Source organism: Gorilla gorilla, chromosome 7 (assembly GCF_029281585.2).
Source record: "Gorilla gorilla gorilla isolate KB3781 chromosome 7, NHGRI_mGorGor1-v2.1_pri, whole genome shotgun sequence".
Lineage (NCBI taxonomy): Eukaryota > Metazoa > Chordata > Mammalia > Primates > Hominidae > Gorilla > Gorilla gorilla.
In genome coordinates this window covers 118096762-118114418 of record NC_073231.2, presented here as the reverse complement: position 1 = coordinate 118114418, position 17657 = coordinate 118096762, and the positions used below count along the sequence as shown (strand labels likewise).

Sequence of the window (17657 nt, the reverse complement as noted above, 5' to 3'; positions counted from 1 at the left end):
CAGTATACTAGATTGAAGTTCACCCTCTGTTTGCCTTCTCTGAGATGCCAGGCAGCTTGCTATTTTGTTAAGAGAATCTCTGACAACCAGTAGCCATTATGTTGCCAAGAAAAAGTTGCATCCTGCAGGGATTAATTCCAGGAATGTCTCAGGAATACTACCAGGAGAATAAAATATGTCACAACGTATTGTTCTCGAAAAGGTTAAATTAGCACATGTGCTTCTTCTAATGACATTTATTTATATATTTAAGGCTCAGGATATTTCAACAGCTGTGTCTAATCACTTTTAATGTAATTGCAGCTGTTACCTGCCCAACTCCTCCCCAGATCTCTAATGGAAGGCTGGAAGGAACAAATTTCGACTGGGGCTTTAGTATTAGCTACATCTGTTCTCCAGGCTATGAGCTATCCTTCCCTGCTGTTTTGACCTGTGTAGGGAATGGTACCTGGAGTGGTGAAGTACCGCAGTGCTTACGTAAGTATGATTTCTACTAACAACTGTTACTTAAAATTTTCAAATTTTTCTAGACCAAATATGAGATTGTTAAGCTTCCTTCAATGCCTAATTAGGGTTCAAAGAAAAATCAGTATTTACCAATGTAGCTACTTTTCATGTAATTAAGTCATTATGTTTCTCCTTCTCTGATTCAAAATTTTACACTAAACGGCTTAGTTTATAAACTTTTCTTATTTTTCAAAATAATTTCTCAAATTAGAGACAGCCTTAAATTTATTCTACTGCTGGAAAATTATTTTTATTTATGTCCTTTTTGTCTTAGCCGAATACTCTGAAATTTGTTCCCAAATCTTTTTCGGCAATAAATCCATGTCACTTCTACATGTTTATTCAAATAAAGTTCTTATGATGGCATTTGTCATGATAATGACTGGGATTTTACATCTAAAATTACCAGGGTAAGCATAGAGATAAAAGGGCTTTTTGTTTGTTTTGCCTTTTTTTTTTTTTTTTTTTTTTTACAGAGGTTGCTGTATACTATATACCTAGCAAGTGTTACTTCAAGATTAATTTGGAAGAACGCAAAACAAAACAAACTCCTCTTGCAGTTTTACATAAATGATTGTAGAACATTATCTGGACAGTATAGTCATTCAGAGAGTTGTCTAGCATTATCCTGTTGCTAGTTCTCTTTCCTTTCCCAGCATGGGATAGAGGACTCTACCTGCCTAGTGACCTTGACATTATGCAGAGCTAACTGTCTCAGTTGCTTAGGACCCTCCAGGGTTTTCTCACCTCATTCAAAGTGGAAACTAAATCCCCTACATGCTCATAGGACTTTTTTTCTTGGATTCTTCTGATTTCATCATATCTTACTACTCACCCCTTCATCCACTCTGCTCCAGAAACACAGGCCTTCTTACTTTTCTTTGAGCACTCAGTTGTGCTTTTGCAAGAGGGCTTTTATGTTCACTATTCACTTTACCTGGAAATTTCCTTTTATTCCTTCAGCTTTTTACAAAAAATTTCTCTTTTCAGTATTGCCTTCTCTGGTCACCTTATTTGAATTTCATCACTGACATATAACACTTCCCTTCCAGGCTTTATTTATTCTCCTTAACACTACCCTTTCACTTCTGATTTTTTCCTAAGACATACTATACATTTTACTTATCTTGTTTATTTGAACTGTGTCCTCTACTCAAATGTATACTCCCTGAAAGCAGAGAATTTTTTTTGTTTTATTCTCTGCTCTGTCCCTGGAATATAGCATAGTTCTTGGCAGATATAAAAACTATATTGCTATAGTAATTAAAACAGTATGGTATTGATGTAGGTATAGAAAGTAAAACAGTGTTATAGAGTAGAGAACACAGAACCATTTATACATATGTGATATACTATAGAACAAGTCAGTAGGGAAAGAATGGACATTTTAATTAATTCTGCAAGGCAATTAGTTCACACACATACACACACCCACAACTAATAAATCAGTGCCAGATTTATCAGAGATTTAAATATAAAAGTTTTAAACATTTAGAATCTATCTAAATGACCTCAGGTTTAGAAGGAATTTCTTAAGCAAGATTCAAATGGTATAACCCACAAATGAAAAAGTGAAAAAATATCAGCTATGTTAAAATATGAAAATTTATCATTATCAGAGACCAATCACAGACTTGTACAATGTAATCAATATGTGTGAAAACAATGACAATATTTAGAATATATATATATTTTTTTCTAAAATAAAAAAGGCAATACAACAAAAATGGTCAAAATACCTGGACAGCTATTTCCTCTCAGGAGATTGAAAAAAATATTACACAATATCAAGTATTAGTGAGGATATGGAGTAACATAAACTTCTATAGACTCATGATGGGTGGGTAAATTGACACAGCCATTTGCAAAACTAGTTGGTATTATTTAGTAAAGTTAAAGACTTCAGAGTCTATTGCCAAGAAATTTTATTTTTAAGTATATGCCCTACTGGAATGTTCATATATGTGCATGAGGAGACATATTCAAGAATATTGTTGTCAGCATACTTTTTAGCAGTAAAATAAAAATAATAGTGCCTATATTTACATACACACACATACATATATGCCATACACACACACACACACACACGCACACATGTGAATGTAAATTACCAATAAATGTATAGAAATGAGAAACCCAGAATTTAGGATGACACAAAGTATGCTACCCTGGGCCTAAGAAGAGTGATGGTTTCTGGGTGGTGCCTACAAAGATTTGCGACAGTATTGGCAATTATCAATTGTTAAAGTTGAGTGTTAGGTTCATGGATAGTCATTTTATAATTTAATGCAAGTTATGTATTTTATAGACATATTTTAAAAATGAAACATATATGTTAGTATAAAATAAATATATATTTTATAGACATAGAATTATGATGACTAACTGAAGACAAACTATTAGGTGCACTTTGGCATTATTTACTTGAGAAGCTTCCTATTAAGTGATGGCAAATACTGGGCATGCATATGGCTATTTTGCTTGCTCATCAGGTCACCAATAGTACATTTGCTTCAGAGAGATATTAACAAGTTAGATTGAGCATGAGAGATAAAACTAACTTATTATTACAGTAGTGGTCTAGACTGCAGTTCATATAACATCCAAAGGAGCTCCTTCTAGGTACTGTAATATGATTTTTAAAAGTAACTTTATAAATGTAAGGGGTACAAGTGTAGTTTTGTTCCATAGATATATTAAGTAGTGGAGAAGTCCAGGCTTTTAGTATAACTATCACCCAAATAGTATATACTGTTCTCATTAAGTAATGTCTCATCCCTCACTACTCCTCCCACCCTTCTACCTGAGTCTCTAGTTTTGGAGGAAGTCTGTTCCAGTGCCTCAATGTTTTTGTCACATAATTGGCCCTTAAAATTCTGACTCATGGAGGAGGTCATCTTAGCAAACATCACTATGTTCTGAATAGTACTAGATATTCCAGGTCTTCTCCAGGACAGATAGGGTCAAGTAGGTTTTACAAAGATGAGTATATGGCAGGTTTGCTTGTTTGTTTGATATAACTGAAAAAAAATTACAATCAAGAAGTTATCTTGATATGGTGTTTTGTTTTTGGTTCTATTGAAATACAAATAGTAATAAAATATGTATTTACATTTCAAATGTAATAAGGCTATCTTTGTCTCAGTTGCTTTACGTATATCATTTCTACTAAACATATAGAGCTCCTGGGTACGTAGGATTAGTCATGACATTTTAATAGACAATGACACTTAAACTCAGAAGGGAAAATCAAATTGCAAGGGCACAGTGTTACTCTGCCATCATTTAGGGAAGCAGCTACATTGTCATAAGGCCTAAGGTCATACTGCTAGAAAATGGCAGAGTATGGATTGAAGTTCAGAGAAGGTAGACTTAAGAAATGATGGCCTTATCCATTGGGTATGCAAATCCATTAATGTTAGGGACTTTATAAAGAGAAATGTTTTTTTCTCTTTAATTTTGCTTAAAGTATGTTTTCTCATCTTAAAGTTTATGTCTTTATGAATTAAAGCCATTTGACAAGAAATTCTGTGTCTTAAGTCTCTAAACCTGATATCAATAGGTTGTTTGGTTTATACATGAAAATTCACAGATAGAAATAGATGGAATGACACACAGAGAGGGTACTGGGGGATTGAGGAGTTTAGGTGGTTAAGTCTCCCTCCTTTATTTGAATATGCATAAGAGGAACACTTCAGAAGTAGGTTAGGCAATAAGTTAGTTATAGAAACAATTGCTTCAGCTGAAGTGCCCATTGATGATGTTCACTGGGAAGCATCTATTAATTCAAAATGTGCTGAATATACAAAGATTAATAAGACAGTGTCCCTGGCTTTTGGGTTTGATGTTATACAGTGTTGCCAGAAGGACTTGAATGTCAGCTAGCCCAAAGTTTTACAATATCCAAGAGACAGTGAAAATTTAAACACAGTAAACCAATGTTTTTTGTGCTATTATTATACTTGTGTTACTTTACTCTGGTTTCCGATTTCATTTTATATTTATTTATTATTATACTTTAAGTTCTGGGGTACAGGTGAAGAACGTGCAGTTTTGTTACATGGGTATACACATGCCATGGTGGTTTGCTGCACTCATCAACCTGTCACCTACATTAGGTATTTTTCCTAATGCTGTGCCTCCCCTAGACCCCCACCCCCTGACAGGCCCCAGTGTGTGATGTTCCCCTCCCTGTGTCCATGTGTTCTCATTGTTCTACTCCCACTTATGAGTGAGACTATGCAGTGTTTGGTTTTCTCTTCTTGTGTTAGTTTGCTGAGAATGATGGTTTCCAACTTCATCCATGTCCCTGCAAAGGACAATAACTCATCCTTTTTTATGGCTGCATAGTATTCCATGGTGTATATGTGCTACATTTTCTTAACCCAGGCTATCATTGATAGACATTCGGGTTGGTTCCAAGTCTTTGCTGTTGTGAATAGTGCTATAATAAACATCCATGTGCCTGTGTCTTTATAGTAGAATGATTTATAATCCTTTGGGTATATACCCAGTAATGGGATTGCTGGGTCAAATGATATTTCTTTTTTTTTTTTGGAGATAGATTCTCGCTCTGTAGCCCAGGCTGGAGTGCAGTGGCACGATCTCGGCTCACTGCAAGCTCCGCCTCCCGGGTTCACGCCATTCTCCTGCCTCGGCCTTCTGAGTAGCTGGGACTACAGGCGCCCGCCACCACACCCAGCTAATTTTTTGTATTTTTAGTAGAGATGGGGTTTCACCGTGTCAGCCAGGATGGTCTCAATCTCCTGACGTTGTGATCCGCCCACCTTGTCCTCCCAAAGTGCTGGGATTACAGGCGTGAGCCACTGCGCCAGGCCATCAAATGGTATTTCTAGTTCTACATGCTTGAGGAATCACCACACTGTCTTCCACAGTGGTTGAACTAATTTACATTCCCACCAACAGTGTAAAAGCGTTCCTATTTCTCCACATCCTCTCCGGCATCTATTGTTTCCTGACTTTTTAATGATCACCATTCTAACTGGCATGAGGTGGTATCTCATTGTGGTTTTGAGTTGCATTTCTCTAATGACCAGTGATGATGAGCTTTTCTCCGTATGTTTGTTGGCTGCATAAGTGTCTTCTATGGAAAAGTATATGTTCATATCCTTTGTCCACTTTTTGATGGGGTTGTTTGTTTTTTTCTTGTAAATTTGTTTAAGTTCTTTGTAGATTCTGGATATTAGCCCTTTGTCATATGAATAGATTGCAAAAATTTTCTCCCATTCTCTAGGTTGTCTGTTCACTCTGATGATAGTTTCTTTTGCTGTGTAGAAGCTTTTCAGTTTAATTAGATCCCATTTGTCAAATTTGGCTTTTGTTGCCATTGCTTTTGGTGTTTTAGACATGAAGTCTTTGCCCATGCCTATGTCCTGATTGGTATTGTCTAGGTTTTCTTGTAGGATTTTTATGTTTTAGGTCTTCCATTTAAATCTTTAATGTATCTCAAGTTAATTTTTGTATAAGGTATAAGGAAGGGGTCCAGTTTCAGTTTCCTGCATAAGGCTAGCCAGTTTTGTCAACACCATTTATAAAATAGGGAATCCTTTCCCCATTGCTTGTTTTTGTCAGGTTTGTCAAAGATTGGATGGTTGTAGATGTGTGGTGTTATTTCTGAGGCCTCTGTTCTGTTCCATTGGTCTATATATCTGTTTTGGTAGCAGTAACATGCTGTTTTGGTTACTGTAGCCTTGTAGTATAGTTTGAAGTCAGGTAGCGTGATGCCTCCAGTTTTGTTCTTTTTGCTTAGGATTGTCTTGGCTATGCAGGCTCTTTTCTAATTTCGTATGAAGTTTAAAGTAGTTTTTCCAATTCTGTGAAGAAAGTCAATGGTAGCTTGATGGGGATAACATTGAATCTGTAAATTACTTTGGGCAGTATGGCCATTTTTACAATATTATTTCTTCCTATCCATGAGCATGAAATGTTTTTCCACTTATTCGTGTCCTCTCTGATTTCCTTGAGCAGTGGTTTGTAGTTCTTCTTGAAGAGGTCCTTCACATCCCTTGTAAGTTCTATTCCTAGGTATTATGTTGTCTTTGTAGCAATTGTGAATGGGAGTTCACTCATTATTTGACTCTCTGTTTGTCTATCATTGGTGTATAGGAATCCTTGTGATTCTTACACATTGATTTTGTATCCTGAGGCATTGCTGAAGTTGCTTATCAGCTTAAGGAGATTTTAGGCTGAGATGGTGGGGTTTTCTAAATATATAATCACATCATCTGCAAACAGAGACAATTTGACTCCCTGTCTTCCTATTTGAATACCCTTATTTATTTATCTTGCCTGATCACCCTGGACAGAACTTCCAATACTTGTTTTTATATTTAGCCAGCATTTGGTTGAATGGGAGTGGTGAGAGAGAGCATCCTTGTCTTGTGCCAGTTTTCAAAGGGAATGCTTCCAGTTTTTGCCCATTCAGTATGATATTGGCTGTGGGTTTGTTATAAATAGCTGTTAATGATTATTTTCATTTTAATTATTTTTTAAAAGTTTTAAATGCTACTAAAAGGAGGTTTAAAAATCCATGTTTATTGTGTAGTCTTGAATTTCAGGGAAGGTTTGATTTGGACATTAAGGCCAAGATTATGGTAGTCTATAATTAAGGTATACATGCGTTCCAGATGGCTTGGGCATGCCAAGTTTATTCCCATTGTCGTGGTCGATCTCTTGTACATTTAGAATCCCCTTTCACTCTCAAAAGTTTCTCAGTTTGGATGATGCATTTTATGGACACCCAACCTATAATCCTCCTAAGGCAACATTTATACTTAAAACATTTTGTTGTTGCTGTTTGTTTGCTTCAGAGGGAAGTAAGCTTTCAGGTGCTTAATCTGAACATTTGAAAATCGAGTACATTTGAAAATGGTTAAATTTATAAATTATATGTTATGTATTTTCTTTGCCACAATAAAAACACTGAAAGCATTTGATAAAGGTGCATTTGCCTGTGTTGTCTGATATATTTGAAATCATTTGCTTTCATTCCCCATTACACTTCTTCATGCTCACTCTGCTCCAGCCGCACAGGCCTCCTAATCTTCCACTAGAAAGCTAGCCATGCCCCAGCAGAGGGCTTTGACAGTGCTGTTTACTCTACCTAGAATGCCTTTCCTTAGGATTTCATCATGGCTAAGTATTTTGTTTCCCTAAATCTTTTCTCAGTGAGAGACACCTTTGCCGCTTTATTTAAGATCTTCTCCCACCTCCTAACACACATCACCACACATACATACAGGCTTGATCTCTTTTGTCTGAATGATTTTTTTTTCCCACGGGACTTACCACTTTTTCACATACTACCTTTTCTTAAACTTGCTAATTATGTTTATTGTTTGTTCACTTCCCTCACAAATGCATAAACCCTATAAAAGCAGATTTCCTACAGTATTTGTTTACTGACATGTTCAAGTGCCCCAAACCACCTAGAATAATGTTTTTCTTTAGTAATTAATAAATGTATGTTGAATGGAATAATCTAATCAAAATTTTTAGAAAGCCTGTCACGTTGATCTTTCCAGTGCTTGTTGTACAAGCACTGGAACATTGACATTCCATAGTTTTGCATAGATTTAGATTCTGATGGCCTTCTTTTCTTTTAAAAAATGCTAAAAAAATACCGACAGTATTTTGGAGAGGAAGGCAATAAGATTCTGGGATATGTGCTTCAAGTATTCAAAGTATTCAGGGTACAATAAAACAAATAACCAGAGAAAGGGCACTGCAATCTGTAGCGTGCAGCCTGGAACATTATGGGTTGGTTCTTTTTGACAGGGATACCTATGAGTCACCTACTTTTTCAAGGCTATACTCCAACATGGCAGCCAACAAGTCGAAATATGTGGTTTGATTTTGGTCAATACAAAATAACAAAAGTACAAAAATTCTATCTTTATTAAGGTAGCTTACTAAGTGGAAAACATCGAAATCAAGCTAATTTTTAAATATTATACTGAGTTTTCAATTCAGTATTTATCTGCACATACGCTAAAAAATAAATTTTTTCATTGGGATAGCTTATCATGAATAATATATCTCTTTAGTACAATATTCAAATTAATTGTCACCATTTTTCCAAACTGTGTACTCTGCTGAATACTAAATCTTTGATATAAGCGTCTTTCTTTTCATTTCCAGCAAAGTTTTGTGGTGACCCTGGTATACCTGCCCAAGGAAAAAGAGAAGGCAAAAGCTTTATATACCAGTCAGAGGTTTCATTCAGCTGCAATTCTCCTTTCATATTAGTGGGATCAAGCACCAGAATATGTCAAGCAGATGGCACTTGGAGTGGTTCATCGCCTCACTGCATAGGTAATATTAATTAAAGGCTGATTATGCACAGTAACTGTGTAATTAATAGGGGTGACATTTAATGGTTTTCTTTATCCTATAACCTATAGTTGGCTAAATATAAAAACAAGTGTAAAATATAGAAGCAATTAGAAGGCACTGGAAATGAATATTGGTAGAAAATACAACATTAATTTTAGCACTTTAAACTTCCAGAAGAAACGCTTGAAATAATTTTGTCGTGTATCAGTAAAACGAAAAATATAAATACTTTCAGGTAGTGACATTATTAAGTACTAACATTTTACTTAGATTTTTATAGTTAATAGAGAATCTTCATATGAAATTAGATTTGCTCCAAAAATATCTAAAAGATATATTGGTTTCAAAATGATTGTAACTATATTTCTGTAATCCTAAAATTAATGCCATATTTGGTAAACTAGCCAAATAATCTGTCATTCAGATAAACCGACACATCTATCTACCATTATTATGCCTGAATATCCTATGGGTGTCAGTAAAATCCAAATTATCAAGTCCTGTTTCTGGGAAAAAACTGTTATTTCTTCAAAGAAATATTACCCTACCCCAAATCGTAGTTTAGCAAGGTCTTTGGACAAATGTTATATGCATGTACACTGCTTTCATATCCTTTATCTTTCCTTAATTTTACATCCACAGAGCTAGTTGAATGTCAAGTGCTTTTATATTGGAAGGGTTCAAAGTTCAAGAATTTCATAATTCATATCAAATGGAGTCTACCTGACTTTCTTGCTTCAAGATTAACAGGCTTCTGTCCATGGAGAGATGTTATTACATTTACATTATTTATTATTTTTTAGATCATTTGTACCAAACCCCAGATTATTTAAAATTGTTTTCTATGAGAGAACTATATCTATTGTAAATTTTAAAGGACTAATATCTTTTTAATCTTCATTTTAGAGCCCACTCGAACCTCTTGTGAAAACCCAGGTGTGCCTCGGCATGGATCTCAGAACAATACATTCGGATTTCAAGTGGGTACTTTAGCTATGTCCATTTAGCATTATACTAGGTCAGAATGCGTCTTTGGTTCATATGCATATAATCTTGTTGACATAACAAAAAGTCATGTTCTATCTGCATTTATAAACACATAAAAAGGGTAACAGACAACAAAAGAGTGGAAGTAAAGGAAATTAGAAAAAAAACATTTTTAATAAAATTGCCTAACTGGAACATAAAAATAAATTAAAACAAAAAGCAAAAAATAGCAGTGAGCATAGGAAAAAATCTATAAGCATTAGAGAGTTATATATAAGACAGTAAGAGTGAGGGAGTAAATGATTAAACTCTACAGGAAGATATGGGGACAGTGAAGAAAAGTAAAGATAAAAGAGTTTAAAGGAGAGACTTCTGAGACAAACAGCAAATTTTTAAAATTCGGGTTATTCAATAAAGCACTAATTGTGTATATGACCTTGCTGTCAGTGTTTAAAATGGTGGGAAATTGCTGAAAACTAACCAGAACCTGTTGCTATACAACACATAGTTGAATTGTTATATTAGAATTCTTTGGCATGCCCAGTCATGTGTGGCTGACTTTCTTGTTCTCTCTTTTTCCAATTTAGATTTTAGGTAGAGATTCAGCAACTTTTCAGTTACAAAATATCCAAGGGGAGCCAAAGTGCATACTGATTCCAAACAGAAGTAGCCAATTTACACATTACCCAATTGCCCTGTGTTGCCGGGTTTTGTAAATTGTGCTATTCTGTGTGAAATTCAGCGTGAACCTGAAGACCATCCATTTCTAAAGGAAGGGCTCATCTAAAGGGCCATATTTTGTTATTAAAAATAGTTTCCATTTATCTACAGTTCAGGCACAGTATGAACATTGATTTGATAGCATTTCCAATTCTTCTGATTTCCTTTAGTCCTGTCCAGATAATACAAAAGTGTAAAAATGAGTGTGTCTCCATTATATTGGTGTTTTTAGAGAACTTTAGATTAATATCTCCATAAAAGGTTTTATCAATGATCTAAATCCTGAAAAATGGGCAACTAGCTGTAAAGCACTAGTCCTCATCATATGTACAAAGAAACTGAAACAGAATGTGACTTGCTTTGTTCGCAGATCAAGTTGGTGACATATTCTAACAGAATACAAAATTGTGATGTTAGTGTCTGTGTACTAAATCAGGCTGATTTTCTAAAGAATGTGAGTTTTTTTAGTAAATATTATTTGAGATAATGGAAATGAGAATGATTAACGTGGAGTTTAAAACAGTCATCCAACAAAATGAAGAGAATCACTAACTCTGCTTTCTAAGGATTCTATTATAATTATTGAAAAATGCTGTAACAAAGTTAACCTAACCCTGAATTTATGTTATTTGGGCTAATAAACAGGTATTAAATCATTATATTATATATGAATAAATATAAATTGACTAGATTCCAAATATGGTAAAGTCTAATTATATACAATTATATAACTATCTATTAAAATTAAATGTATTTTGTGTCTTACATTAGGGAGATTGGCTTTCTTACATGCATATGGCAGGTATGAATGTGTATATATATACATATATATATATACACACACACACACTAAATCTGTTAACTAAATCTGTATAGATCTAACACAATAAATAGTTATATAATTCTAATTAATACTAATTTATTGATGAATTCCAAATGAATATGGTTTTATATGCAAAAGGCATCCTGAGCCATTGAGGAAAACGATTGCTTGCAAGTAACAAAAAAACTGTTTGGAGCTACTTAAAGCCTAAAGGCATTACTGTGCAGGTATGTCCAGACTTCCAAAGAAAGAATCCAGGTGAGACTCATCAAGCCCAGAGTGTAGGTACTGGCTTCAAGTACTCAGTTTTTTATACTACTTTCTGTTTATCTACTTCATATTTTCTCTCCGCAGATTGGCCATATGGCCAAGAGTGAATCATTTCTATTTACATCTCAGCTACATACAGAAAGTGATCATCTCAATCTCAATTCCAGATTTTCAAGGAGAATCAGAATGTCCCAACTTTCGTATTTATGTTGGTTTCATTAGGTGGCCGGTAGTGAGTTATGACGCAAAATCACAGCTGTTAGGAAGCCCATTTTTGGGAAGAGCAAGAGAAAGTTATGAACTACAGAGGCACTCAGATCATTTTCTTAATTTTCTCTTTAATGTGTTCATTTGTTCACTCTCTTTTTCTTTATAGATTTATATAGTAGATTTTGGGACATCAATAATTATTAACATACAAAAATATATCACTCATTGCTAGAGATGATGAAAACTCTGTCATTGAAAAAAGTATTCAACATAATTTGTCTTTTTATTAAAATATTGTAAATTGGAATAATTTTACTAAAAATAGATTGATAGTGAAGAGAATAGCTGTCAAAATAATTGATGCAACATCAGGATTAACCATGGAGTAAATGACAAGCACACATACACACTGCTGTATCACTTGTTAAACTGAGCTCTGGGCAATGGAAAGTACATTATTTGGATTTAGGGCTTGTTACATAAATTTATTATAAATATGAAAAGTTTTTAATCTGGCTCTTTAGATATTTAGCCTCAAGATATTTAACCATAAAATATTTAACCCTACCAAACTAACCGTAGTGATTATATATGATTTTCAGTTTGTAATTGAAATTAGTATCTTAGTATATTGAATGAGGTAAATATATGTTTCATAGTGTTTTATTACCTTAAATAATAAACACAGTGGCATGAATTCTGAAAGTAAAAAAAATTACTTTCAATTAAAATCTTCTTGTTTTGAATATAAATAATAATAATTAAACTTTTCTTGAACCAGGAAGCTTAGGACCAAAGTTAATGCTCAGTCAGCATAAATTACTTGCATCTTAAGCACATCTGTTATACCTTCATTTTTTATGATCTTGCCTTTCTGTGTCAATTTTATTTATTTTAATTTACATATATCTTTTATTAGAAGCTTCCTCAATTTTTCTTGAGTAAAATGTTTTGTATAAATATATAATGAAAAACGTAAATTTCTTTTTAAAAAAAAAAATTGAAAGGAAGCATATATGTTTTTGAGACCTTAATAATAAATAAATTTTGAAAGTTCTTAAGACCCATGCTGGATACTCCAGTTAAACAAACACGTGATATTAGAAGTCAGATTCAAATAAATGCATTGATGAAAATTCTAGCACGCCAAGTGTTATTTGCCATGAGATCTCATGGAAGGGAAAATAGAGCTTATTGAGAATGTTCAAAATGTATACAAAATGTCTATTAATCCTATTATTTGCTATATAAATTTTATGATTTAGGAACTAAGATATAACATTTAAAATAGGAGAATAAGGTGTTAAAGAACATAAGTGATGTTTACTGATTAAACATGTCTTAAAATTCTATAATGCATTTATACACAACATGGTACTTTAAATCAATTTAAAGTGATTTTTATTTAAACATTGGTTGCAATTAAACCTTGATATGGATTGTTTTTAATTCTTGTTATAAAAACTTTCAATATTATTGCAATGTTTGATATACAAATAATACTTTTTATTTGTAAATATTGGTGAAAAAATTGTACATAAGTTATTTTTCCAAGAATTTTATGAATTTGATAATATAAATTTTTAGAATGTTGTTGCCTATTTTTCTACAAATAAGCAAATTATACTATGCATGTTGGAAGTTGTTCAGTCAGAAGGATATATCAAATTGGGAAAGGATAAAGAACTATTTAAAATACACTATTAAGTGGGTTCATCACTGACAAAATTATTTATTAATGCACTGATATTTAGAGAAAATTTTGTTGATTTGACTATAACAAGTTCTGGATAAACAATTTAACCAATTATTAAATCTATAAATATTTATTAGGTATTAGGTATAAGTATTTGTGAATTTGACAAAAATCTTATTAGATGTGTTGGTGATACACAGAAAAATATTAAAACAGATTTTATTTTAATTCTATAATGTTTGGTTAATATTTAAAGCAGTTGTTATAATGACTTTGAAAAGCTTACAGGATTGAGGAAAAATGTCTTACAAGTAAAAAACAAAGTGTATGTAGTCCAACATATTTCTTATACCTGACCAGTATAAAGGTTTGATGAAATAACCCAAATACACCCTTCAAAGAACAAACAGAATGATCTAACCTTATGTTATCTAAAGTATAGAGGTGATATCACTGCATTTTAAGAACTGATAGATGTTAAATATTCTAAAGTTAAGTAATCAAGTAATTTTATATTATTTTGTCCCCATTCCTTCCATTGCTCCAACATTTTCAAATCACATTTTTAAGCTCAAGGTGCACAAGGATGAGTACACACAGTCTCCGGCCTAGAAAGGCTAACATTTCTAACAGAGATGGTTTTTCTAATTTCTTGCTGCAGGGAAGGGTTTCTACAGATGATGGCTGAGCTAATTCTTTTAGTGTAAGAGCTAGGAAAGGAAAGTTGGGAGAGGCATTCCATGCAGTAGGAATAGCATGAAAATATGCATGCATTTCAGGATACAAAAGTTCAATGTTAATTGAACAGAATTTGAGTAAAGTAAGCTGTTAGTGATGATGCTAGATAGATTCTCAGTTATGGAGGCCTTTGTCATGTTAGCTCAATGTAACTTTATCCTAATGGGTGAATAATAAGGTCAAACTTTCGTGTTGCATAGATCACTCTGACTTTAAGGCAGAAAATAAATATAGTGGATCATGAAGTGAGAAATGGAGACAAGTTAGAAGATTATTATAATTGTCTATTGTGTAGTTCTCAAAGTGTAGCGCCTAACCGGCAGCAGCAGTTTCACCTGGGAACTTGTTGGAAATATAGATTCATGAACCTACCCCAGATCCACTGAGTACGAAACTCTGGAGGGGGGTACTCAGCTACCACTGTTTTCATAAAGTCCTTTTGGTGATTGTGATGTCTGCTAAAGTGAGAACCAAAGCCTATGGAAAAGATATTGGGGAGTAAAACTGGATGTAAACTGGAGAAAAAAGGAAGACGATACTTTGAAAAGGATTTAGAAGGTAAAATTGCCAGTTTTGGTGGTGAAGTGAATGAAGGGAAAATTTATTACTGACAAGTGACACTATTAACTGGGTTCTAACCTTAAGAAGGATTGCTGGATTGATAGAGACGATGGGTTTTGTAGAAGTGGTTTGACTGAAGAATAGAACTGCAAACTGTATATAACATAATTTAGCCCATACTGAAAAATCAAAACCTGTACCACCATTTTGCACAACTTCAGAAAGAATGTGAAAGGCGTGCTCTGGAGCACAAGTCAGGGGACTCTGGTTTTAAGGAATAAAATGCAGGTGGTGCTTCTTGGAATCAATCCATGTAACAGCCTAGAGAAAATGGGGCATCCAGGGCTAAGAGATCTTCTAGAGGCAAAGGTGAGGGTTCATGGAAGACACAGCATGAGATAACATAAAGAAAAAAGGTTGTTGTCAGATAAAGAATTTTGGAATTTAATATTTCTGGCCTAGTATAGTTCTGGGTAATAATAACAATATGAAAAATGGTGGAATTCAGAGTCTGAAGTTTCAAATGGAATCTTGGTATCAAATTATATCATCTTAAGCTTAGCTTCTTATTGTCCGCTCAAGTGGGGGTAGGAATTAAGGGGAAGGCAGAAAACAGGATCTGAGTGATAAGTCCTAAAACTGTGATTGAGCCTTCTCAGACTGCAATTGCTGGAGAAATACAAAGTGGCAGACCCTAAATATCCCTTATCTCATCCTCCACCTCTAATCATCCAATAAATCTTGTTGATTTTTTTCTTGTGATTGTTTTGAGGAAATGACTTTCTTCCCCAGGCTTACTGCCACAAGTTAGTACAGTTTTTATCCACTCAAATGTAAAATGGCAGTGCCAGCCTCATAATTAGAATTACTACTATTCTTCTAAATACCATATCCTGCCATTTGAGACCCTTCGGAAACTAATTCTTACTTATGTCTCCAATTTAGTCATCATGCCTATAATTTATTTAAAACTTGAGTGTCATCCTGGGGTGGAGTGGAGTATAAATTCTATTTCATTTAATCCTTAAAACAGATTTCAATACAAATAATATTATCATCATTATTTATAAATGATAAATTAGGTCTCAAAGAGGAGATAGGAGATATGACTTATTCAAGTAAAGTGAGATCCAGAATTAAAACTACATGTACATTACTCTGGTGATTTGTTTTCTTGTTTACTATATACCCCTGCTTCCCACTTATCCCAAACCTCTACCTGCCCTGCTCACTTTGTAAACAATAAATGCCAATCAATCTAATATACTCTGTTTTCCCCTAAAGCAAATGATATATATTGTAACCAACATACATTTCTCATCATGTTATTATCTTTTCCATTTTTCTGTAAGTCTTTTGCAAACTTTAGTGTTTATTACCACCACCCAAAGGGCTTGTTAAAGCAGATTATTGGTTTTTCTAACCTAACAGTTTCTGATTCAGTGTGTCTGGGGTAAGGCCTCAGAACTGACATTTTTAACAAATTCCTAGGAGACACTGATATTACTGGCCTAGAGACTACACTTTGAAAGCCATTGTCCTAGATATTCTCCTAATTACTATACCCTTAAAAGTTAGTACAAACAATATATCTTCCATTGTATATTTCCGTTATCACCACCACCTTCAGTAACCACCTTTGTCTCTAATCTCATATTGCATTTTTCACCTTCAATATTTATTTGTTTCTTATGTGGTTAGCTATATTTATTTCCATATCTATTTTTATCAAGCTTCATTTATTTATCTTTATCTAACTATCTATCTCTCTATCTTGTATTCATATGTAGCTTGTTGGATTTTTTGGTGTCTTAAATATTTTCTTCAAATTCCCATGGCAAAAATGCTTGGTATCTATGTATGTACTAAGGACCCAACTATTTGATGATGATATGTAAACAAATAAAGCCAGGATTTTATTTTTTAGTTTTGAATTTTTCCCATTTTATTTTAAATCAGATTTCAATTATTTTTTTCTTCCAACTTTACCATACGGAATTTCACTTGATAACATTTTCTCACTCAAGCTCTGTTTGTTGCCATATTTGAAGTTGTAGGGGAATATTTTTTCCTCTCTTTAATTTGCTATAGGTAGGAAGTGTTGTACAGTTCCATTGCAAAAAAGGACACCTTCTCCAAGGGTCTACAACACGCACCTGCCTCCCTGACCTTACGTGGAGTGGGATTCAGCCTGAATGCATACGTAAGTATTATGGATAAGAAATAATGCTATCATGGGTAAGAATTTATATGGATTTTTTCTCCCAAGTATTCAAATACATTTACATCTATATGTGTATCAAATTGACTTTTAGATTAAAAAACATTTTATGTATATAATTTTATTACTGTATCATAAACCCATGGCCATTGGGAAGCACTCTCTAAGTAAGTCAGAAAGCACAAGGCACAATTTTGTTCTTTTTGTAAAGACCTTATGTTTAGTTTGGCCACCTGGTAATTTTAGGTAATGATTAGGTTTTAGTTTATGGATCTGCATCTAACAGTCTGAAGTAATCTAAAATACCCGAGGCACCAATCTAACAGCTTCTAATTTTTAAAAATCGCTTGTGAAAATATTATCTGAGAATCTGGGGAAACTAACAACATCTATGAAAGGAAATATTCATGGGCACTTGGCCAAAAATTTGAGAACAATTTTAGAATTTCCTTTATATGTTCTCTGATCCTCAGTGGAGAACACTTGCTATACAGATTAAATAAGAACAAAGCCTGGGACCACTAAATAACTTTTTCTGACATACAATTAGAAACGAATTCTAGCTG

At 33.7% G+C, this 17657-nt stretch overlaps 1 protein-coding gene across 3 annotated transcripts in view; it reads left to right on the top strand.

The window, feature by feature from the left end:
* The window catches only part of CSMD3 (CUB and Sushi multiple domains 3), a 1204746-nt gene that overhangs the window by 1163596 nt on the left and 23493 nt on the right, over positions 1–17657 (top strand). For all 3 annotated transcript variants that reach the window (XM_019032923.3, XM_031014090.3, XM_019032924.3), the window contains 4 exons: positions 304–477; positions 8671–8844; positions 9772–9845; positions 16962–17073. In XM_019032923.3, coding sequence (XP_018888468.2) covers positions 304–477; positions 8671–8844; positions 9772–9845; positions 16962–17073 — 534 coding nt within the window. The remainder of the gene's footprint in view (positions 1–303; positions 478–8670; positions 8845–9771; positions 9846–16961; positions 17074–17657) is intronic.